At 42.8% G+C, this 25,638-nt stretch overlaps 1 protein-coding gene across 1 annotated transcript; it reads right to left on the minus strand.

Moving 5' to 3' along the window:
* Window positions 1-312: 312 nt before the first annotated feature.
* On the minus strand, window positions 313-20,249 carry LOC139566167 (follistatin-related protein 1-like). The gene is made up of 11 exons (XM_071387144.1): window positions 20,060-20,249; window positions 19,888-19,944; window positions 8,866-8,967; window positions 8,499-8,628; window positions 8,195-8,230; window positions 7,607-7,737; window positions 6,741-6,859; window positions 4,814-4,926; window positions 3,470-3,580; window positions 3,080-3,180; window positions 313-2,260 (listed from the first exon to the last, which is right to left on the minus strand). The coding sequence occupies exons 1-11, from the start codon at window positions 20,060-20,062 to the stop codon at window positions 2,219-2,221; spliced, it is 945 nt and encodes a 314-aa protein (XP_071243245.1). The 5' UTR covers window positions 20,063-20,249; the 3' UTR covers window positions 313-2,218.
* Between the last annotated feature and the right edge of the window lie 5,389 nt (window positions 20,250-25,638).

Consider the following 25,638-nt stretch of genomic DNA (forward strand, 5'->3'; position numbering starts at 1 on the left):
GTGTTTTGTTTTTCCTTCTTCAAATAAAAAGAAGATGTCTTATTTTTCACATGCTGCGTTTTGGTCCTCTCTCTTCACAAGACGATCGTGACAGTTCTTATTACTTTGTAACCAGTTTATAATAGCAATAAGGCACCTCGGGGGTTTGTGGTATATGGCCAGTATACCACGGCTAAGGGCTGAATCCAGGCCCTCTGCGTTGCGCCGTGTATAAGAACAGCACATAGCCGTGGTATATTGGCCATATACCACACCCAGTACACACACATTCAATCAAAAGTGTATCAATAAAAATGTGCATAACCATTCCAGTACATCTATTAAATGTATTTATTGACATGTATCAAGCTTGCATACCTGTTTGACAGTACAGTAGTCTTAAAAATCAACAGGGAGTTAATGTTTAATTAAAAGTATCCTGTAACAGCAAACATAGTGAGCTGGTATTATTCTAAAAGTGAGACAATAACACATAGCAAACAAAAGAAACACAGGCTACCAACTTCAATTCGACCATACATTTGGCATGGTTTCATAGTGACAGACATCCCCTGGGTCTCAGTGAAAATGTAAGACACTTACTTTCTAAAAGGTACTGCCCATAATGTACTTCAGGTATCTTGCATTTCAACTTTGGTTTCAGTTATGCCATCAAAAATGTTTTGTAGAAGTTGTTTTGGCAGTTTTTCCCAATCCTTGTGCCGAACAAAGTCGTCCAATCCAAGCACCTATATCCCGAGAGACCGACATGCATCAGCTTCCAAACGAAACATCAACGATCAAATGAATTGCAGTACTGTTGGCAAAGCATGCGCAGATGATGTTTGTCTCAGACGGACCACACACTCGTGTGTTTGAAATTAGTAAGAGTGACCCATAGCACTGAAGTACTATTATCCTGTACATTACAAATCCACAATTACATTTCATCCACTACATCAACATATTTTTCTAGTTCGTTCACATCTGTGGCATCCTTGAAATATTTCCCCCCGAACATTCTAGAATTGATCAACTTTATTGCTGGGTTTGAGAAGGAGACACAAACGTTATCACGAACTCTCCTAGCAATACAGTACTGTCACTACAGTGATTCAAACAAGCACCATCTATGTGTTTCGGTAGCCTGGATCCATACTGAATTCTTCAGTTTCACTTCACAATCCAAATCAGTATCCAGGCTCGTGCTTTGGCATTCGATTCATGTTATGGAGTAATAACTCCACAACCCCATGATAGAAAAGACATTTGTAAATAGATGGGACAACATTACCTCATCAGTATAGACATGCAGCCTACAGATTGAACCCTAGCATCATCACTTTACCTTGAAATAAAGAGGAAACCCTGCACACATCTAATCATAGATTCTAGTCATATTGTTGGTGCAGAGATCAGAAAATAGAGATGGAATACATGTTCTTGTCTAAGACTGAGGACTTTCTTAATTGTCCTTTTCCTAACAGATTGAACCCTGGCACCGTCAGATGTTATGGGTCGTTGGGTTTTACTGTATATATTACAGAGATGATATGAGCAGTAACACTGCCAGGCAAGTGTAATCAGTCTGTTGATGGATTTACAATGGTACTCAGGTACATTTACAACTCAGCCATGTGTTCACCCTTCATGTGATTTACTGGCCCTATAAAATACCCAGGTGTCTGGAAGAGCACCCTGTAAGGTCAAAGCATCTGATTATGCTTTCTCGCTGGATTGCTCATCTCAATCCTCTGTGACGTGGCTGGGTATGTGACGTGGCCACTGTGAAGTCATTTTCTTCTCTCAGTGGTTCGTACAACGTGTGCTTTCTTTATATGTCCAATTCACACACTCTTCTCTTTTCTACAGATGAGCTCGTTTGACTGACAGACAACAAAAACAACACATTAACTCAAATGAATAGAAATATTAACCCACCACTAGGTGACATGGATTCTTACCAAGGCTGCGGAGTGTTACTCAAATAGGATAACAGTACTGTGTTTGTAGGTACAGTACACACACTTCAACTAGTCTCCCCTCTACACAATAATATTATAATAGACATTGGTACAGTTAAAAAAAAAATCATAATAATTAACATTTTAAAATATAAAAACTAAAAACAATAGTGATGCATTTCTTTAGCAACAGTACAAGCGCCAAAGCTTCAGCCAGATAGTGATTGTTGATGGTGGGACTGAAAGAGGGCTCTCTCTCTCTCTCGCTCTCTCTCTTAAATGTCCTTAGTGCTCACTTTCATCTTCTCCACAGTTTCCTAACAGGAGTTAAAGGAACAAGAGTATTGGCTACTGTAGTGCACGTACCCTTATGATACACAGTGCATACAGCATGGGTTCATATCGTTTAAAATGCATTAGCTGCTCTTGATTGAGCTTGCCTGACACAATGGAACCAATGGAATAGTCCCACATGTGCAAACGTCGCCCATCTGGCACCCCAGGCAGGCTCAATCAAATGTGCCTAGTATTAAAAAGAAAGCAAAACCCAGGTCTGATGTACAGTAAAGACGCAGCCAAAAAGTGAGACATACCTAGAAGCATGGGCATGTAAACTTAGCCAAATATAGGCTCTGATTATTACAGTAATTGCCTCATAAAGTTCTAAGTACAGGTGTGTGTGTTGTATAAGTACACAGCCTCATTGACCTATACTGTTACTTAAAGGGGCAATCCACAATTGAAACAATAACACTTCTTAAGTGTTTTGATTAAAAGCTGAGGGATGGGCTGGAGAAATGTACTGTAACCACTCTCAAATTCATAGACAGAGCTATGGATGTAAGGACTGACCATCCATTATATCCGAATTATAGTTTATCCATGTTTTGAGGCTATACAATGTTGTTTACATTTACTTTGATTACAAAGATAGGAGTTAAACAAGCTTACATTTTGGGTTCGGATGGAGTGTGACAGTTGAACTAAGCTCATGAGGCATTTACAAATTATACTCTTTAAGAATCAATGGGTCCATATCATTATTTATACGTCCAGAAATGTATGTAGCAACTGCAGATTGCCCCTTTAACAAGTAGCAGTGAAACGTAATGTGCTATTCATGGTTCCAGACTAACCTGATGTTTGTTGAGCTCAGCCACTCGCCGTGTCCACTCCTCCTCTGTCATCTCCTGGTCAGCACCTTCAGTCTTCTCCACAGCAGACACCTTATCTGTGCCTGCAGGGAGGGAGGGAGGGAGAGAGAAATAGAGAGAGAGAAAAAGAGAGAGAAAAAGAGAGAGAGAGAAAGATAGAGAGGAGGGGGGGACAGAGGAAGCGAGACACAAGCCAATACGGACAGAGAGAGAGAGAAACAAAGAGAGAGATAAAGCGAGGGAAGAGACAGACATAAATAGAGAGAGGGAGAGAGAAAGAACATAACTAATCTAAGCGCACAATCCCCTCACACTATGACCCAGATAAGTAAGGGCCTACTATAAGGGCAGGTGTAAGATAGCTAGTCTCACCTTCACAGGTCACAGCTGTGCAGACCCAGTTCCCACAGGCACAGACACAGCGGTTACACTCCACCTGAGTCTCTGCCCCGTCCTCATAGGTCTCATCCTCCAGGGCACACTCTACAGGAAGCAGATAACAGGAAGTCAATGGACATCACAGGAAATGACATGTTGATCAGTAACAGCACAGAGTTTTCAAACCCAGAGATCAAAGTGGCCAATACTTTCGGGAGCGCCGTGCGAAGCAGTCTCAACGGACCAGACCGGGTTTTGGGAAATCAGTAGGAGAAGTGAAAATTCTTCCTTATTTGTAAATGTTCTTTAAATGTAAGAACCGGCGCTGATGACGAGAAGCAGGTACAGGGAGTTTAACATTTTGTTGGGTTCTGAGAATATGAAATATACGTATTCATGTCACTGAGGCAAAGAGGGTAATGTATAACGTTTACATTTTGTCAGGATATGTTATTGTTAGCCATCAGGGATGCTATGGGAGGAGAAGAAACACAGTCTGGTACCAGTCACCATGAAAGCCGTGAGTTGGGGAGGAGTGATCACTTTGGGGCAGAGGTCAGGTCAGATGAAGTGAGGAAGAACAGATATCACTAAGGTTCTGTCTAGCAACAGAGGTGCATTGGCTGTTCAGATGTGTAGGAGGAGACTCATAGTTAAATATCAGTGCTTGTGTGAATACGTGGTCGCCTGATGCAGCTGTATTGATCCTCTGGGAAGACTAAACTTGGTTAAGCTTTCATAGTGTCCGTAGAGTTTTTACTCTGAAGATTAGAACCTAACAATTTAATGAACGGACATGGAACAGGACAGGAACAGTGTCAGAACGGGGGGAACAAAACGACATGACGACAATATGCTGAAAGCGGGGAACAGAGCTGGTGAACAGACAGATATAGGGAAGGCAATGAGAGCAGGTGATTGAGTCCAGGTGAGTCCAAATGATCGCTGAGACACGTGACGAGGGAAGCAGGTGTGCGTAATGATGGTGGCAGGAGTGCGTACCGCTGGGTAGCCTGAGAGCGGGAGCAGGCGTGACATTCAATCTATAGGCACAACCTATAGACCCGATGACGTGTTTCTGCGCATAACCATAGATAGCTAACGTTGCCATGACATTGCCTACAAGCGTAATCGGGGATCTTTTTTGGAGAAGCAGTTTCTGGACATCTTCATCTATATTTTCTTTGGTAACAGTATTTCATTTATGAACGTGTCTTTTTTTTTAATGTTTTTAAAATGGTCTAATAATCAAATCAAATTTTTTTTAAACGTAGGGATTGAACATGGGACATAGAAAAATACATAACAGGAAGATACTGTATATGGTGTAAGTCTTACTTCTCTCTGGTGGGTTGAAGCCAGGCTTGAAGCAGTTTAGGAACTCATCGAAGCTCAACTTCCAGTCCGTGTTCTCATCTGAGAGCTCGATGAGGGCATCCACACACAGGCTCCTAGACACCAACAGGAGAGGTGGGGTCATGAACAATAGGACCAATAAGACACAGGAGGGAAATACAGTAAAACAGACTACTGTTACTACCATTTCACTGGAGCTAATGTATATACACTGAGTTGACAAAACATTATTGACTTGCACCCTCACCCCCTTTTGCCCTCAGAACAGCCTCAATTCGTCAGGGAATAGACTCTACAAGGTGTCAAATGCATTCCACATGGTTGCTGGCCCATGTTGACTCCAATGCTTCTCACAGTTGTGTCCAGTTGGCTGGATGTCCTTTGGGTGGTGGACCATTCTTGATACACACGGGAAACTGTAGAGCGTTGAAAACCCCAGCAGCGTTGCAGTTCTTGATACAAACCGGTGTGCCTGGCACCTCCTACCATACCCCGTTCAAAAGCTATTTCTGTTTTTTATTTGTAATACATTTGCAAACATTTTTTAAAACCTGTTTTTGCTTTGTCATTATGTGTAGATTGATGAGGATTTTTATTTATTTAATCCATTTTAGAATAAGGTTGTAACGTAACAAAATGTGGAAAAAGGGAAGAGGTCTGACTACTTTCCGAATGCACTGTAAATGTTCCTCAATGTTCCTTAGACTGGGCCTAATGCCAGTCCAGTTGCCCTTTAACTCTGGTCGATCTCACAGATGACCCCAGATAGCCAGCCGACACAAATTGGGAGGAAGATTCCACACATGAATGAGAGTTGATACTGCCCAAATCCCCGTGTCGCTCTCTGCGCCCGCCCCCAGACCCATGATGCATGGGAGAGGGGTATGGTCCCACGGGACAGCCAGTGTGGTGCCACTGAGCCCCAGCCCCAGTGCCACCCACACCCAGCACCACTTCCCATCAAAACAAGCCGCCTCACCATAGCAGAACTGCCAAAACAGCACTTTCAACCCCCCCTCCCAAATCGCCCATCCCCCTGCCCCTGTACACCGTCTCGAGGTCACCATGTAAACAACTGTGATATAACAAATCCACATCCCTCATCCTAGTCTTATCAATTACATTCTTTGATGATTCCATACAGTCACAACTGTAGTAATCTACAGCACACTCACCATGGCTGCAAAGGTGCAGCAGGGTGAATAGACACTAACAACTGAACAGTTCAACATCAGAGTTAGACAACTTTGATAAGGGCAAGAAGTGAACAACTGAATTCCACAGAATTTGAATAGCATATATTGATGTACTTTACAGGTTGCCATTGCTTCTGTATACGGTAGTTTTATATCAATATGGCAATAACCGATTCACTGAAAGAACTCAACCAAATACCTATTAGCAGTGCAAGCAGTAGCTTCATCGTGGCCTTTTCATTTCTTTCAATTGCTCCAACACAATTCAATTAGTGTTAGTCCCAGAAAATGGGTATTTAACTTATTTTGAAGTTAAGTTGCTGATTTGGCGCTGGAAATTAAAACCCTGCTAATTTGCTTAGGGAGCTCATTAAGTGCTGAGCCCCATTTATAATATGATAATGTGTTGGTGGAGATAGCTTCTCTTCTCTTCAAGCAGCAATTGAAATCAAATGGTTGCCAGGTACAGTCGTTAGTCTTTTAAGTAAGCACTCTTATTCAACACAGAAACCTACATTACCGAGATACCAATATGTTGAGAGATAAACAATCATGACGTTGCTACTACTTGAAGTGAATGCATCATTGTGACATGATTATAAGACATTATTGCGCATGACTTACAATGCATCATCAATGCCTTTAGAATGCATTACACCTATCATGATTGACAGCTGGGCGCTACTGACCCTTGGCCAGTGGTCGGGGCTCACCTGAGCAGGCGGTTGTTCTCCTCGTCAGCATAAGAGGTAATGTTGATGGCTGTGTCGTTGTGCTGGAGGAACTTAAGGAACTCAGCGGAATCCAGCTGGGAGTCTCCATTGTCATAGTCCTGTAGGAATATTCATCCATACATTTTTATAATTTTATAGAGTATGAAAAGAAATGGCGGAGACGACCATCAGAGCTCTATGGGCTTTCTGTGAAAAGTGTCAACCACACAGGCACACAGGCGGAGATGATCTTGACTCTTTCGGTGGGGGGGGCAGAGCAGGAGAGCTGTTGCATAACTGCTGTTATGTGTTCAAGTGCTGGGCAGTGGGAAGAACGTTAAACAGTCTGTTCTTGCTGTGGGGCCTTTTCCATGCTGTGTAGCTTGGCCCACAGAACAAACAAGATAACTAACTGACAGAGGGGGAGAACTCTGGGAATTTTCAACTGATTCTGTCTCCGTAGAGCTGCTGCAAGTGAAATGTATCATTCTGCTGCTTACAGAGTCATTAAGTAGTCCATACATGCTAACGGATTGTAATCTTAGCCGTTTTATTAAGATGAGGACAGAGGAGGACTTTCTAGAAGTACAGGACTAGAAATAAATACAACTCCATTCCACTTTAAATAATGTGAGCTGTTCGGTACTTTTCCTTGCAGTTTTCCATTATTTTACAGCAGTAGTTAAACTACGAAAGTATCATTACCTCTCCCCACACACACACACACACACACACACACACACACACACACACACACACACACACACACACACACACACACACACACACACACACACACACACACACACACACACACACACACACACACACACCTACCCACCCAACCACGCACAAGTCCGACCTACCTTGAAGTACTTGAACAGGATGTTGGAGAAGTTGGAGCCCTTGGCGAACCAGCCGCCAGGGACCACCTCATTCTGCAGCCACTGGATGACCCGGCTGCGCAACTCGTTCCTGTTGGCCAGGTAGCACACGACTACACAGGCAGAGAGGGAGAGAGTAGAGAGGGTCAGTATGCAGACAGCTGAATGATTATACAGACTCGCTCATATTTACAGCGTGTTTTTACTGGAACTAAGTATGTGAGAGTACTGCTGTTTGTGTGTGTGTGTTGGGTGGGGGCTGGGTGTGTGTGTGTGTGTGTGTGTGTGTGTGTGTGTGTGTGTGTGTGTGTGTGTGTGTGTGTGTGTGTGTGTGTGTGTGTGTGTGTGTGTGTGTGTGTGTGTGTGTGTGTGTGTGTGTGTGTGTGTGTGTGTGTGTGTGTTTCCCTTGAGCGCATTGCTGTTGTGTGACAGTGTAAAGGAATATCCAACAGTGTATCGTTTCACAGTGCATGCAAGGATAGTATAAAATTAACCTACTGCTATCATTAATCAATTATTCATTAACCTCTCTGAGACAATGGGCCTCATGACCTTGAGCAGTATACTTACTTGGGCTAGCAGCAACAGCTTTGTCTGTCTTTTTCTCTGAAAGAAATCACACCACAATCAAAACAACTGCAAACACTTTGCTTAACCTCCTCTTTATTGCAGATTGTCCGTTGGAACACAGAAATACAACTCCCGGCACAGACTTTCCCATTCAAGGTAATGCTCTGTGATGGGAAGACCAGCAGTCATATTGAGTGTACATATGTGTTTCATTGAAATGTGTATGGTCTGAGGGGCTTTGTCCATTCTAGTAATATATTTCTATGCCTTAGACAACCTGGAGATTCTTTTCAGGGTCCCCTACCTTCACAGTGTCCGTCGTGGTACACCTGGATCTTGAGGCCGGTCAGGCAGGCGTCGCGGTGGAGCTCACAGTGGTTGCGGTACGTCTTACCATTACTGCCACACACAGAGCGCTTGTGAGGTTTACATTGCTGAAGACAGAGAGAGAGAGCACCCATTTTCAATCTGTGCAGTGAGACACTTGGTCTTTGCCAGGAATGTGTGTGTGTATTTGTGAGAATGCATGCATGCATGTGCGTACCGTGTGTGTGTGTGTGTGTGTGTGTGTGTGTGTGTGTGTGCGTGCGTGTGCATGTGCATATGTGTGTGTGTTTGTGTGAGCGCGTGCATGCATGCCTGCGTGTGTGTGTGTATAGGCTAAGACTCACCTCGATGCACAGGCAGGAAGGTTCCCCTTTCTCTGTCACAGCACACTCCCTGCCAGCCCCACAGAATACATTGGCACACACCCTGGACTTGCTCTTCCCCTCCTCCAGGCAGAGACACAGAAGACATGGGAGATTATACATCTGATGCCTTCTACTTGTGTGATGATGTATGGACATCTATATAAATACAAATCAACATCTCCTCCTGCAAAGAAATTGAGATTACATTCCACTTCTTACATGCATTCTTCTAGTCTACATTATCTGAAAGATACAAGGAAACACTAAGGAAATGCATAAGAATTAACAGTAATAAGTAATAGGGAAGGTTTCTATTCGAAGGTGGCCACCGCCATCTAGTGTTGACTAAAATAGCTAGATTTACAGGTATAAAACTTGACCGGGTTGCAGTCATTTTAGGTTTATTTGAGAAACATGCATTATTATACAATTGTTGAGTAATGTTAGATTCAGAAAACTGGAACCTGGTCTACTTGGCTTGTGTCAGATAACATTGTATCTGTGACCACATTTTACTCACTGGCTAGACAGACAGACAGACAGACAGACAGACAGACAGACAGACAGACAGACAGACAGACAGACAGACAGACAGACAGACAGACAGACAGACAGACAGACAGACAGACAGACAGTATGCATGCTTTCATGAAGGCTGTCACTAGATGGCGACATGCCCTTCACTTCCTAGCGGTAGGTTTTCTAATGTGTATACCATTACATTCTGTTTCAGATGTCTTGATATATGTTACATTTTAAGAAACACTACATGTCATTTCAATATATATATAGACTTTTTACACTCAAACACATCGAGAGAGAGAGAGAGAGAGAGAGAGAGAGAGAGAGAGAGAGAGAGAGAGAGAGAGAGAGAGAGAGAGAGAGAGAGAGAGAGAGAGAGAGAGAGAGCTTGTCTGCTATCTAAATCCTCCAGACTGATATCCAGACCCCCAGTTGCAGATGGAAGTCTGAACAGCCCGTTGACCTGTGACCTTCCATTCACAGCGAGGGCCGCTAAGCCACAGTGACTTTAACATAACAATGGTTCAGCAAATGCCCTCACACACGCATAGCGACACATGTTCTCTCAGCCAACACAGTCAGACAAAAGACACCAGCACTTTTATAGGGCAGATGGTAGACAGACAGACACTGGACCAGTATGTCATGGAGTGTCCAGGTGACTGAAGAACACAAACAAACCCACACAAACCCACACACACACATAATATATATATATACACACACACATTTGTTTAACTATACTTGTGGGGACCAAACAATTGATTCCTGTTCAAAATCCTATTTTCCCTAACTCCTAACCCTTAACCTAACTCCTAACCCTTAACCTAACCCTTAACCTAACTCCTAACCCTTAACCTAACTCCTAACCCTTAACCTAACTCCTAACCCTAACCCTTAACCCTTAACCTAACCCTTAACCCCACTCCTAACCCTTAACCTAACTCCTAACCCTAAACCCTAACTAATTATAACTCTAACCCTTAACCCTTAACCTAACCCTTAACCCCACTCCTAACCCTTAACCTAACTCCTAACCGTAACTAATTATAACTCTAACCCTTAAGCCTAAATAGCCTGCAAAATGTCCCCACTTGTCTTTATTTTCCTTGTTTTACTATCCCTGTGAGGACTTCTAGTCCCCACAAGGATAGTAAACCCCACCCCAAAAGAGTAGTGGGTCAGGATGGTGAATGGGAGACCCTCTATTCTTCCAGTATACCACAATACCACACCTTCAAGTTGGAATCTGCATGGCACCAATATGATATTATATTTTCTATGCATATATGAGGGGGTTCCAATGGGGGACCATGTACAGACTGCAGCCTGGCGTCACAGATGGCAGGACGGGGGGTCAGAGATCACCAGCTGCCTGAGCCTAGTGACCCCTGACCTCTCACCATTGATATTTTGGGGTATTTTATTAGGATCCCCATTCGGGTCCACACAGCCACAGCTACTCTTCCTGCCCGGCCACACAGCCCTACTTAAGTAACAATCATAAGTATCTGCTGGTATGTCACTGCTTGGCTGACATGTGTTTTGAGATTTTCACAGACAAAAAGATATGCAGTCAAAAAAGTGACAAGTGACCAACAGCCTTGTGGAATCTCTCTCTCTATATATCCCTCCTTATAGAGACATACGCACTATTTTATACATAAGCTAAACAAACAAGAGGGTTTGCAGTTTTTTTGATTCTATCGGTTCCATTGAGCCAGGCAAGCCCAATCAAGCCCAACATTTGAAATGATTTTGAATACTATTTGATCCTAGGCCTGACACACACATGCACACGCACGTACAGTAAGTGCACGCTCTCGCACGCAGACACACACATACGCAGGTCAGGTCGAGACCCCCTGTCTCAGGCGTGTTATTTTCATTAGTCCACGTGAAGATTTATGGCAGGGTCGGTCCACAGGCCAAGAGCTGATGGTAAAAAATACATCCATCTTCGAGCTGTCTAACAGAGGAGCTGTACACACTTGAACACACACTTGAACACACACACACACACAGATTTGCATTCCCAGCTGGAGCATCTGGTCTGGACTGACTTCTCTCTCTGTGTGTCCAGAGGGAGATGGATAGCGTGAGTGGGAGACAACAAGAAGAAAGCCACTTCAGGGAAACGAGGGCGCAAACATTCCCCTGCAGAGCCAAGATGAGGAATTTGGGAGCATGTCCAACCTGTGAGTCTCCCATCCAATCCGAACTTGTTTTATAGGGCAAAGTCAAGACACTGAAAAAAGAAAGCTGTAAGTCAGGGGCATACCAAACCAATCATGGCTTTAATAGGGTTGGAAGGACCAACCAGTTGGGGAGAGAGCCTTCCATCTGTTACCCAAGGAACCTCGTTTCTAAATGACCCACTTATCCGAGTATAACTTAACTCCGGTTAACCCCAAATTCGACACTCTCTCATTGACCTACATATCAACATCCCTCAGTTCTTGGTATTATTTTTGTGGACAGATTTTGGGCAGAGTAAATGCTCTCGCATCGCCTCTTCCTCTCTGGTGTATCCAGAGAGCTAGATACTGGAGACCCATAACAGAGACGGAAAAGGAAGCGAGACACCCCAATCACTGTTTTCTTCCTGTTTTTTTTTCTGGTTCAATGAAAGTCACTGAACTAACTAGACCAGACGCTCCTGCTATTGCGTTGGTGTCTATTGGAGACTGACACTTTTTCCCCCAATGGTAAACGCCCTGATCTTCATTTATCCACCATCTTTGCCCATATGGCTCAAACAGAGGAAGTGAGTGTGAATGGACTGTGAGCAAAACATAACGGGTACACAATTCTACACCACACTGCCTACATGGCTTTCACAATAAAAACCTTCTGGCTCCACCAGCTCCTTCGGAGGGGCCTCAGGGGAAGATGCTAAAATGGCTACACGGGGATAATAATTGTTTCTGCTCTTTATTTCACAGCCACGTTGAGTCATTTGGAGGGAGAGGCTTAGAACAGGCCATGCAGGAAAGAACACACAGGGAACAGTGATTACTTTAACAGAGAGACAGACAGCAAACATGGGTCTGGTCCCTCCACAGGGTGAGGAGAGCAACTGTGTTCTCCAACTGTGGTAAATACTCAAACCAGTGCCAAGACTAAAACTTCATGATTGAGTTATCACTTGGGATGTACTGTAGTGGGGATGACCACGACTTACACTAAACTATGACTAATGACTATGCATCATCAATTTATTGTATATATATTGGATAATGGTATTTTACAGACAGAATGAACTATAAGGCCTACACTGAGTTTCTGTGAGGTTCATACCAGCAACACTAGTTACTAGATACCTGTAGGACTCAAACACAGGAAGTGAATGTGGACGGATTGTGAGCAAAACACAATGAGTACACAATTCTACACAACAGTGAGTGATCACTTTGGAGAAACCTTCCAGCGCCCAGTTATAGACAAGAAACAGACCTAGTCCCCAAAACAAACAAACATGGTTTCCTTCGATTCAAACAAAGGAAGTGTCACTTTCATCGTCCTACTTGGCAAATAAATATTTTCTAAAACAAGGAGAGGTCACACACGACAAAAAAACAACAGTGTTAAGGTTTGAGTTATAATAAACTATTACTGCATTTAGGTCATGAAGATATTGGAAGAAAATACTCTCTCCTTTCTGTTGTGTGTGTGTGTGTGTGTGTGTGTGTGTGTGTGTGTGTGTGTGTGTGTGTGTGTGTGTGTGTGTGTGTGTGCGTGCGTGCGTGCGTGCGTGCGTGCGTGCGTGCGTGCGTGCGTGCGTGCGTGCGTGCGTGCGTGGGCAGGCTCCTTTGGATGAGTAATGGACAGATACCGTTCAATGACAAACCAAAGTCACACCCTATCTGTAACTTCAAGTTCCTTCGTCATCAAAGCTTCAAATGGCTTTACATAAAATGGAATTGCCAATGTCATATTTCTCTTTGAAAGCCAGTAAAAAGGCTGTCGAGGCTGATTGTACTCTTTATTATCCTGATTATACTCTTGAATTCTAAAGTGCCTCCCAGGAGAGGAGCGCGTGTCATGTCTATACTTCATAACTCACAAAGACCCAAATCACTAGGCCCACAGTGTACTGAACATATGAGTCACATATGGAGGCAGAGGAAATGTTGTTTTTGTACCGTAGCCCTGTCTCATGTAAGGCTGTGTCTGTGGCTATTGGGGGCCTTATACATCTAAACAGAAGGACAAACAGCAAAGAAAGGCCTCTTGTCTCCCTGCAGAGAGAATATACAGGTAACTGCCAAAATAAAGGAGGCACCAACTTAGTATCTTAATAGGGCGGTGGACGACCACGAGCCAGAACCGCTTCAAAGCACCTTGGCATAAATTCTACAAGAGTCTGGAAGTCTATTGTAGGGATGCGACACCATTCTTCCACGAGGAATTTGATCATTTGGTGTTTTGTTGATGGTGGTGGAAAACGCTGTCTCAGGCGCCGCTCCAGAACGTCCCACAAGTGTTCAAATGGGTTTAGATATGGTGATTGAGACGGCCATGGTACATGATTTACAATGTTTTCATGCTCATCAAACCATTCAGTGACCATTCGTGCCCCGTGGATGGGGGCATTGTCATCCTATGGGAGCACAGCCATGATAGCCAAAATAATGTAAAGAAAAAATGAATCGTGCAGGCTGGTTTGCATAATATAAGGAACTTTAAATGATTTAGACTTTTAATTTTGATACTTAAGTATATTTTAGCAATTGCATGTACTTGTGTTACTTAAGTATTTTTAAAACCAAATACTCTTAGACTTTTAATCAAGTAGTATTTCACTGGGTGACTTTCACTTTTACTTGAGTAATTTATTAAGGTATGTTTACTTTTACTCAAGTATGACAATTGGGTACTTTTTCCAGCAAGTACGTTCCATACAGTACAGAACTACATGTAACTGCAGATCAACTTCAAACTTGCCTGATCCATCTACATAGCATCATGATTTTAGTATAAACTACACACACAAATCAATAACAATCAGTTAAGTCGTGCCTTAATAAGTGTGTCTAAAGTGAACAGCATTCTTTCCCTCTACTATAGTCAATCGCCCAGGTTAGGCCCAAATGAGAGAGCTCACCCCACATACCAGGCATTCCTGCCCAGGTCAAAGGCCTGATTCGGGGGACTGCTCACTCAGACAAACCCTCTGACTTCCAGGGCCATGGCTGCTCGCTCCAGCTATGCTGACCCATTTAGCACTTGCACAGCCCAGCTCCTGCTGCTTAGCCTACACACACACACACACACACACACGCGCGCCAAACGAACGAACGAACACACACACAAACGCCCTCACACACTGGAATGCTCTCACCCATGCATGAGCGCACATACACATTAGTGATGGGGGGAAAAAACAATACAAATACATATTGGGATATTATTTTTGACGATATATCAAATCGTATCGTTTTAACAACATTGCAATATTATTTTTGTGCTCGTTTGCTGTAGCTGCGCCAAAGCGTTCCTTCAGAGCTTGTTCTCTGTCTTCTTTCTAAACAGGGAGCCCATTTGTTTTCAGCACTTTTATTTCCATGAACGATCAAAACTCATTTTTATCATGGCTGCCTCTTGTCTGCAGCAGATGGCGAGCAACATGTTTGAAACGCCGAATCGCAATAAAATCACAGCATCGAATTGCAATACAAATAGAATCGTGAGAATCGCAATACATGTCGAGATAATATCGTATCGAGAAGGTCCCTGGGAATCCCCAGCCCTAAGACACATGCACGCACCAGGGTCTGAGCTGTGTGTGAAACCATCACCATGTTGGGAAGTAAGCTGCTGGGGGGGGGGGGGGGGTCGGGGGGGTCAGAGGGCTCTGATCACGGAGGAGGTGACCATGTGTGGCCCTGGCTTGTAAGAGGACATCTGGCCTGAGGTGGCCCAGCTGGGAGTGAAACTTTGTAAACTCCATATCAGTCTTTACGAGACTTCTCCAAGAAGAAGCAGCTGCTTAACCACAGGTTTTGTGTCCACTACTTTACGAGAGGCGGGATTAGAAGACGCTAGCACAAAGGGATTCTTTGACAAGTGTGACTTGTTAACCTCTCAGTTTTAGACCCTGACTCGGGGCATCAGATAGGTCAATAGGTACTGATAATAGTCGCTACCTAAAACGGTACCGGACAAAGTGAATTGAGTCAACGCATATATCTTTCATTATGTAATGAATCCCTGTTGTTTCCAAAGCTGGCAATGAGTTTTATTCTACTTTCTTGTTTTATTTTGCGTTCCCAACAAGCAGTATGCTTGCATAAATAAATAAAAACATTGAGTCCCTGAACATTTCGTCAGAGCGTCTTGCTCTGACAAAAAAACACGCGTTTCACATTAAGCTTTACAGAGCTAAGAGGGCGTTAAGGGGGGGCAGTGAATTCCTCATAGGCTCTCTCACGCCTCGGCTCGCATCCAAGAAGACCAGCTTTCTAACCCAAGAACTCACTGCATTTTCCTCCACTCACACGTTCAACCTGAGCACTGACAACTCGGCCCGTGTTTAAAAAGTTTAGATACAAATTCTATTTGAGAACGCCCTTTCTGATTCTCCCTCTTTTCCATTTCTCCTCACAGATCTTCTTGGAAGTTGCGGTTGAATTTGCAGTGTCGGAGCTGCTACTGTAGAACGTAGTCTCTTCATTTGTCTGTCGCTCTAAAATGAGCATTTAAAGAATTCCATGCATTTAAATTAGAATATTGGTAGATAGATTTGCATCATTCATTCTTTATTAAAATATTTCATTAATGAGAACTTGGAGAGGTTATAAATAGGCATTCCACAGGCTCTCATTCATTGTTTGATGGTCTCTGACAAATTCATTAATTCATTCACTGTATTAAAAGTGATTGGTTTAGATAGAGTGTCTCGTTCCTAACGGCTGTTTGAACCAATAAATCCAAGGTGATGTCATGAGAAAAAAGGCAGGCTCTAACAGCCTAATCAGCCTATAGCCTTATTGTTTCAAGTTCGTTCTCATGCTGGGTGAATGGAATGCCGTTACAGTGGTTCTCTCATCCACCCAAAAGCCTTGTATATATACTGTACCATCTCCCATAAATCCTTGAGAAGCTCTGTCCACTCAACTCCTCTCCCCCTAACTGTGTATAGCTCCCCTCTTCTCCCGTCCTCTCCCCCATCCTCCCACCCTTACTCCCCGGCCAGTCTCTCAACTAACTCTCATCGCCTATATCTCCCTCTCCCACTCTTGTTCCTCACTTCTTCATCCCACTCTCTCTCTCTCCTACCCACTTTCTTCCACCCTCCTGTCTCAAACTCTTCTTTTTCTGTCTCTAACTCATCCCCCTCTCTCCTTGGCTAGTCTTTGGATGGTGCTGAGTGGTGTCATGGCAGAACGGGCGCGTTCCTGTGTTGCTCTGTGCAGGCGGAGACGGTGAGCTAATGGCTGACAGATGTTTAGAGGAGGAGGAGACACTCTAGGACAAGACATTCTTAAGCAGAGCACTGTTCCAACCACACACTGTTGAGTAGGGACAAGCTAGCACACTTCATAAACGTGTGAACTGCCATGAACAGTTCTAAACAGTTCTGGACCATTGTGTTAATACAAGACAACCTTGCTGTAAATCGCCTTTCTACACCACAAGGTTGCATTTATCAGTTGGCGGTTATGCACTCATTTGTGCTGTGTTCCTTGTCAGCCGTCCAGGCAACAGCTTCAGTCATCCAGACCACATTTTGAGACTAATTGGCCCCCCTAATAGGGCTAGAAATTGCCTGTTTTTCTCTCTCTCTCCCTCTCTCTCTCTCTCCCTTTCTTTCTCTCGCTCTCCTTCTCTCGCTCTATGAATCTGGGAAACATGCCAGACAGGGAGAGAGCGGGGGGAAAAGGCAGAGACAAAAGAGAAAGAAAGAGAGGGGGAAACCTTAAACTGACATAGAACACAGTGAAAACCATCAACCTTTCCCTTAATGAGCTTTACAAGTTGCTCTGTGTAGGAGAGCAAACAAGTGTTTCCACTGAGGGCATTCTTGGATGGCTCTGAAGTGGTATAATAGGGAAGACATCAAAACTATGAAATAACATATATGGAACCATGTAGTAAGCAAAAAAGTGTTAAACAAATCAAAATATATTTGAAATTCTTCAAAGCAGCCACCCTTTGCCTTGATGACAGCTTGCACACTCTTGGCATTCTCTCAACCAGCTTCATGAGGTAGTCACCTGGAATGCATTTCAATCAAACAGGTGTGCCTTCTTAAAAGTTAATGTGTGGAATTTCTTTCCTTCTTAATGTGTTTGAGCCAATCAACTGTGTTGTGACAAGGTATACAGAAGATAGCCCTATTTGGTAAAAGACCAAGCCCATATTATGGCAAGAACAACTCAAATAAGCAAAGAGAAATGACAGTCCATCATTACTTTAAGACATGAAGGTCAGTCAATACGGAAGATTTCAAGAACTTTGAAAGTTTCTTCAAGTGCAGTCGCAAAAACCATCAAACGCTATGATGAAACTGTCTCTCATGAGAACCGCAACAGGAAAGGAAGACACAGAGTTACCTCTGCTGCAGAAGATAAGTTCATTAGAGTTACCAGCCTCAGAAATTGCAGCCCATATAAATGATTCACAGATTTCAAGTAACAGACACATCTTAACATCAACTGTTCAGACGAGACTGCGTGAATCAGGCCTTCATGGTTGAATTGCTGGAAAGAAACCACTACTAAAGGACATCAATAATAATTAGAGACCTGCTTGGGCCAAGAAACACGAGCAATGAACATTAGACCTATAGAAATTTGTCCTTTGGTCTGGCGTCCAAATTGGAGATTTTTGGTCCAACCGCCGCGTCTTTGTGAGACGAGGTGTGGGTGAACGGATGATCTCCGCCTGTGTATTTTCCACCATAAAGCATGGAGGAGGTGTTATAGTGTGGGGGTGCTTTGCTGGTGACACTGTGATTTATTTAGAATTTAAGGCACACTTAACCAGCATGGCTACCACAGCATTCTGCAGCGATACGCCATCCCATCTGGTCTGGGCTCTGAGGGACTATCATTTGTTTTTCAACAGGACAATGACCCAAAACACCTCCAGGCTGTGTAAGGGCTATTTTACCAAGAAGGAGAGTGATTGAGTGCTGCATCAGATGCACTAGCCTCCACAATCCCCCAACCTCAACCAAATTCAGATAGTTTGAGTCGGCCCGCAGAGTAATTGAAAAGCAGCAAACAAGTGCTCAGCATATGTGGGAACTCCTTCAAGACTGTTGGAAAAGCATTCCAGGTGAAGCTGGTTGAGAAAATGCCAAGCGTGTGCAAAGCTGTCATCAAGGCAAATGGTGGCTATTTGAAGAATCTCTAATATAAAATATATTTGTTTGACACTTTTTTGTTACTAAATGATTCCATATGTGTTATTTCATAGTTTTGATGTCTTCACTATTATTCTACAATGTAGAAAATAGTAAAAATCAAGAAAAACCCTTCAATGAGTAGGTGTTCTAAAACTTTTAACTGGTAGTGTATGTATGTGTGTGTGTGTGTGTGTGTGTGTGTGTGTGTGTGTGTGTGTGTGTGTGTGTGTGTGTGTGTGTGCGTGCCTACGTTTGTGCATGTGTGTGTGTGTGGGTGGGCACACTTGCCTAACTGCAGCGCTTGTGTGTGTGTGGTTGTGGTGCGACAAAAAAAAATCCTCATTGTCTTTCCCAATTGTCTGTTAAATTGGTCTATTTTCTCTGGGACCATCAATCACCTCTCTGGCCACTACAGCACAAGAGCAGTTCATTAACAACTGCCATAAACTTAGCCAGAGCCACCAACATGTCAGCAATACTACACTGGTGGTCAATGACCTAAGTGGCAGGCTCTACAAACAACTGTGAACAACTGTTCCTGCATGGCAACCAATCAGAAGTAACAACCCCCCTCCCCCCCAAAAAAAACTATGCTGAAGTGAAGTACATTCAACAGCAGTGATCGTGATTTTCTTGATGTAAATGGCAGACAGACAGCACGTTAATTATCTTTGAATGTTCTCCAAAATATATGACATATCAAGTCTGTATGACAAAGACGATTCATAGAGATACTGATGGTTTGGAGCCAATTAGAATAGGCTGCTATTTCATTGGGACATAATGTACACACAACATGCACTCAAAGGCACTGGTTTAGTGAATGTTGACATCACATCTTTGAAGCCGGACAGATGTGCAAGGCTCCGCCTCTTCTTTTTCTGGACTCTTTGTCTTCTTTAAATGACTGTGTTTAGTTATTTAATATAAAAATATACACGCATCAGATTGTCCCAAATTATATTGACCAATCAGACAAGCACGTTACTGTTGGATTATGTACAAAAGCCAAATAATTACAAAGTAAACTTTTGAAAAAAAAGGAAAACATTTGTTTGTCAACAGACGAATTGTACTCTAGAACGTATATATTTTTTTACATCTAAATAATAAAAAGCATTTACCTCAGCATGACAGCAAACGACTGCGACTAGTAGACATAAAACGACACTTCGAAACATCTGCGGAGAACACAAATAATACAGTTGCTTCAGTGACAGCATGACAGTCAAAACAAAACTGAAGAAACTTAAGTATTTATAAAAACGAAGATGTCTTCCTTTCCCCCAAACGTACCATGTTAGCGGGTGATGACCAAAAGGCAGAGGGGAGACGGCAGTGTTCCGACTGAGACAAAGGAGGAGCGGAAAATTAGATTGGCGAAATTTGAGCACCACGGAGGAATTTTCCCCGTCTGTCTCCCCCTTCTGTGACTTGGCCAATAGAGCTCGATGCACTCGAATCTGGACGGAGAAACTGCAGCAAGAAGTGAAAAGTGCTCAAGGATGGACAAATGACGGGGAGAGAGTTGATTCAATGTTTAATGTTATCAAAAAAAGACATGTGCCATCCATGGTTCCTTAGTTGACTTACTCTGTATTTTATTCTGCAGGAGAAAAAAAAAAAATCCCACCAAATCGTTGTGTTTAAAAAAAAAAAAGTACACAAAAATATGCGCTATTCCACATGGAATCAAAACTTTTCATATCTTAATCGTTGATCAAACTTGCAAAGTCCAGTGCAGTGGCTTCACATGCAGATGTCGGTTTGTCCATCATGGGATATAAAGAATGCAGCACAAGTTATAACACCTACGGTAGTGCTACAGTACAGTAGTATACCTGACAAGTAAATGATGTGGATCATAAATCAAATTGTATAGATTTATTGATTTTGACGAATGCACACATATACGACACAATGCAAAAAAAGAAAATAAAGAATGTGCTATTTCAAATCGATGTAATTACTGTAAAAACAAATTACATAAAAAATATTTTTGTGGATGTCCCTTCCAATATTTCCAATATTTTGTTCACCCAAATTTATGTTCATTTTGGACATTAACACATTTGAACAAATTATGGTAACTGTGTGTCTAAACATGAATATTCAATTACAGTCCTTTTTTTATCACTTTGGTACTATTTTGACTAGTATGTGGTACAATTTCACAACTCTTCGTACAAAACTCAAAACAGATCATCAATGAGACTGTTTTTCAAAAGTTTAAGGATATTTTCAATTGACTAAGTACACCACACAAAATCAAACAGATTTTCTTTCAGCAAACCTAATAAGTGTTTAATCTAGAAATACCTTTCATATATAGCAATTGCCTTTCACAATGCAATGCTCACAATACTTTTCATATGATTCTTTGCTCATTTGTTTAAATACATTTGACCATCATTTAATCCAACTGCCATTAGTTGTTAATCACTTATCCGTTTGGTAAACATATAGATTTTAAACTGTTTTGTCTACTATATATGGATTTTGAGAACTACAGAACTAAAATGTGTGTTTGTAAAGTATAAACATCTAAATGACATGTGTGATACAAGATACCCATATATAATGACTGCTCATTATTGCTAACTGATTACACATAGTGGTAACCACAATTGGTCACCATATAAAAGAGGGTGTGTGAACACTTGCAATTACTTTTAAAGTGGAGCAGGGTAGACAGCAAGGGAGAGGAAGAAATCAAAGAGCTAGAGGACAAAGGGCCTGTCAGAGATGTTGGCATGGGTCCCGCCAAAGAGGTGGGTATGGGCCCCGCCAAAGAGGTGGGTATGGGCCCCGCCAAAGAGGTGGGTATGGGTCCCGCCAAAGAGGTGGGTATGGGCCCCGCCAAAGAGGTGGGTATGGGCCCCGCCAAAGAGGTGGGTATGGGCCCCGCCAAAGAGGTGGGTATGGGCCCCGCCAAAGAGGTGGGTATGGGCCCCGCCAAAGAGGTGGGTATGGGTCCCGCCAAAGAGGTGGGTATGGGCCCCGCCAAAGAAGTGGGTATGGGTCCCGCCAAAGAAGTGGGTATGGGCCCCGCCAAAGAAGTGGGTATGGGTCCCGCCAAAGAGGTGGGTAATGGCCTTGTCATAGAGGTGGACATCAGAGTGAGGGAGGCAGACGGGAACTGTTATGTCTAATGAAGTCAGGGCTATCGTCGTTGACCATGTGGTAAAAAGAGGCCTTACCGTGGCAGCGGCTGCCAGATTAGTTCACCCAAATCTGAAATGATCAACTGTAAATTCGATCATGAGAACATTTCACCAAGAATACCGGTAAGTCTGCAGAATTTGCCCTATGCTTTACCGTTACATTAACAGTAAATTACATATCGTAATGCATGTAAATTCACAAAGCATGTCACAGTAGTCTTACAGTATGATCTATTGACAGCATACTCTGTTCTACCCTCAGAATTCATGGTGGTGGCCGAGCCGTGTGCTGACCGACCAGCAGGAATGGGCAGTGGTGGAAATGGTGAGGACCAGGAATGACATACAGCTGTACGGCTGTCTGAAATAAAGCAGGCCATTTAGGAGAACGATGACACCTTTGCCAATGTGGCATCTATCAGCCTACCAACAATCGCTCGCCTTTTGAAGAGGCACCAGGTATCTTTGAAACACATTTACCTGGTGCCCTTTGAGAGAAACAACGACTGGGTGAAATAAATTCGAGTATGTTCAGGTACAGCACTATATACTGTATTTCTGTTTGTATTTGATGCACACGCTACTTCACAATATCATATTGGAACTACACTGTAAAAATAACTAACAAAAAAATATATTTTTTAGAGGGTGATGGTGTTTGATGCTGCTGTGAACCATCACAATAATATCTTTGTTGATGAAGCGGGCTTTAGAAACTGGCCAAAACTCGGCGCCGTGGGCGGAACCTCATCGGGCCAACGGGTGACCTGGACAACTTGGAGGAAACATCTCCAGCTATCTCTGAAGATGGTGTGGTAGGACGTAGGCCATTACTTGGGTCCTAAAACGCTGCACACCTAATTGTGTTTATTAATGAAATTGAGCAGGCCTGTCAAGGTGAAGGGGTCACCTATGTCATTGTGTGGGACAATGTCAGGTTCCACCATGCAGAGGTGGTTCAGGCATGGTTTCGGGCCCATCCCCGATTCGTGACCCTATACCTGCCCCCATGCTCTCCTTTCCTCAAACCTATTGAGGATTTTTTTTTGTCAGAATGGGGGTGGAAGGTGTACGATCGCCATCCCCATGAGCATGCCACCCGCCTTCTGGCCATGGATGAGGCATGCGACGACGTCAATGCAGACCAATGTCAAGCTTGGATACGCCATGCCTAAAGGTTTTCCCATGGTGCATGAACAATGAAGACATTCACTGTGATGTGGATTAGAATCTATGGCCAAATGCTCAAGACAGGCTTGGTGCAATGCTAAACGCTATGTTTTATTTCCATTCATTTAATTTGTTACATTTGATTACAGACAGTACACCTATGTTACAAATGTTTTTTTGTTTGTTGCATGAATGATTGTAGAGGATAGGATGTCTTCATTGATCACACCTTTGATTACACATTGGTTAGATATTATGGCAGTTATAGATTTTCTGTCAATTTTGGGGGGTACTGTAAGTTTATTGCCTAATGTGAAAATTGTATAATTTACAGTATTGTAGGATATTACATTGCTCAGGGCGATTTGAAACACATATCTTGCATCGTTTGCTATTGGATTAACTGGTAGATATAAAACTACTAAATTGAAAAGATATCCTCATTATGTTGTGTTTTGGTGATTACACCAATGTTATCATGACATTTCACAATAAACTTGTATTTTGAATCCATGGTTGTGTGGTGAGAGATGTTTACAATGCAAATTAATGCACAATGACAGGTTTTGAATGAAAGACTGGCGGCGTTACAAGTGTGACCAGTTTGGAGTTTTGTACTGAGAGTAGTGAAAATGAACCACATACTTGTGAAAGTAGTACCAAAACGATAGGAGAAATGAACTTGAATGTGGTGCTGTGTGTGTGCATGTGTCTGTGGGTGCGTGCTTATGTGTGTGTGGGTGTGCATGTTTGTCTATCTACTGTGCTTGTGTTTGTGTCTGTGGTTGAGGAGTGACAAAATCATTTCCTCATTGGCTTTCCCAACTGTCTATTATATTGGTCCATTTTCTCGGTGGATAGATACATGAGCACCACAGCACACAAGCAGTTAATTAACAAGCCAAACACCATAAACCTAGTCAGAGCAACCAATTTGAACAAAATTCTTGCTTTTAGCCTTTTTATATTGTAACTATTTATTTACATATTCCTACTCTTCAAGGTCTCTATTAACAGGATTGGTGCAATATTCATCCCCAAAAAGTTTTAAGTTTCTGAAGTTAGGCAGAATATGCAGGATATGGCTCTGGATATGGTAAGATCACTACAATAATATCATGCGTTATGATGCCCCTTTTGAAATCCAGATAACGCACGCATGTTGCTCTAGTTTGGTTAGAAACTCAATGGCATCATTTGTGTCATTTGGAGCAAAGTTAGAGCAATGTCTTTCATCACCAACAGTTGTTTAACAACGTAACCCCATCAATTAATTTCCGATGAAAAACCTGAACTTTTTTGCCGTGGATGTTATTGTAAATTAGCTGAGACATATGATCTGTAGATGGATAAGAGGCTAAAGAAATCAGACCAAGTGTAGTAAGCTGAACTAGTCGGTTGGGTTGAAAGTGTGCAGGCAGAGAACACGGATATCAGCAGTTGCAACAAGTTGTAATTACGGGATCTGAGAGTAGCTATCAGAATCGCATTTCTCAGAGATCCAGATTCGTGTAACAGAACATGATTTCACATTCCACTTCCCTGGGTCTGAGTGTCTGAGTTCCACACAGTCACTATGGTCTCTTCCAGAGCTGTCAGGCTGTCCACTCCACCAATACCTGCAGCATAAACAACACAGAGAATCAGCCTGGCCACTCTCTAAGATAAACATACCAAAGACATAAAAAAATGGTACCCGATGCCTCTCCGCTTGTCACTCGGCGTTTGGTGGTAAGGTATTTAGTAGAGTCCTGTCCAGGGGGTGTACTTGTACATCCGCTGTCTCACTCTACAGAAACAGGAGATAGGCTCATGCCCTTTGTGCCATTTCAGCTCTGACAAGGCTTACTTTACTCTCTAAGAACTTATGAACAACACAGAGAATCGGACCCAGTAAAGATCAGCCCCAATCCTTACGCTGTGGTCAGTGGTGTGCCATCCAACCATTTCTAGGTCCCTTCAGAGACTGAATAAGTCAAACCAATCCAGGATAATGTCCCTGATCCCCATACACCATTGATAAACATCTGTTATTGTTTATGAGAGTATATTATCTTCTTCCACCTCTCGCTCTCTCTCTCACCTGTTCCTCTCGGTTGTTTATGATAACCAGGTATATTCCTCTTGTAAGACGGTCATTCCAGGTTTTGTCTGCTGTCATTCCTTAAAACCGTTGGCGAGATAACTGTCAAACTGTATCCATCCCTGGAGGTTTTAAATTGCTTTGTTTTATTCACAAACCTTGATGTCACTTCACAGCAATACAAATTATACGTTTTTAAGCAACCACTACAAACTTTAGCTAACTTTAGCTGCATCTAGCCAAAATCTATGGAAGTGATGGATGCAACTGTGTTCGTAAAAAGCCTAACCAAATAATTTAGTTAATTCTGGTTGATTTGGCCTTAATTACTTTGAAAATTGTACGGCTGCCTCTATCTCTTCCGTTGATTTCTAATTAGCGAAGGCTGAAGTTAGCTGAAGTTTGTAGAGGCTGTTTAATGAAAACCAAACAATGGATTAACATTAAGTTGCAAAATA

This window comes from Salvelinus alpinus, chromosome 38 (assembly GCF_045679555.1).
Source record: "Salvelinus alpinus chromosome 38, SLU_Salpinus.1, whole genome shotgun sequence".
NCBI classification, from domain to species: Eukaryota; Metazoa; Chordata; class Actinopteri; order Salmoniformes; family Salmonidae; genus Salvelinus; species Salvelinus alpinus.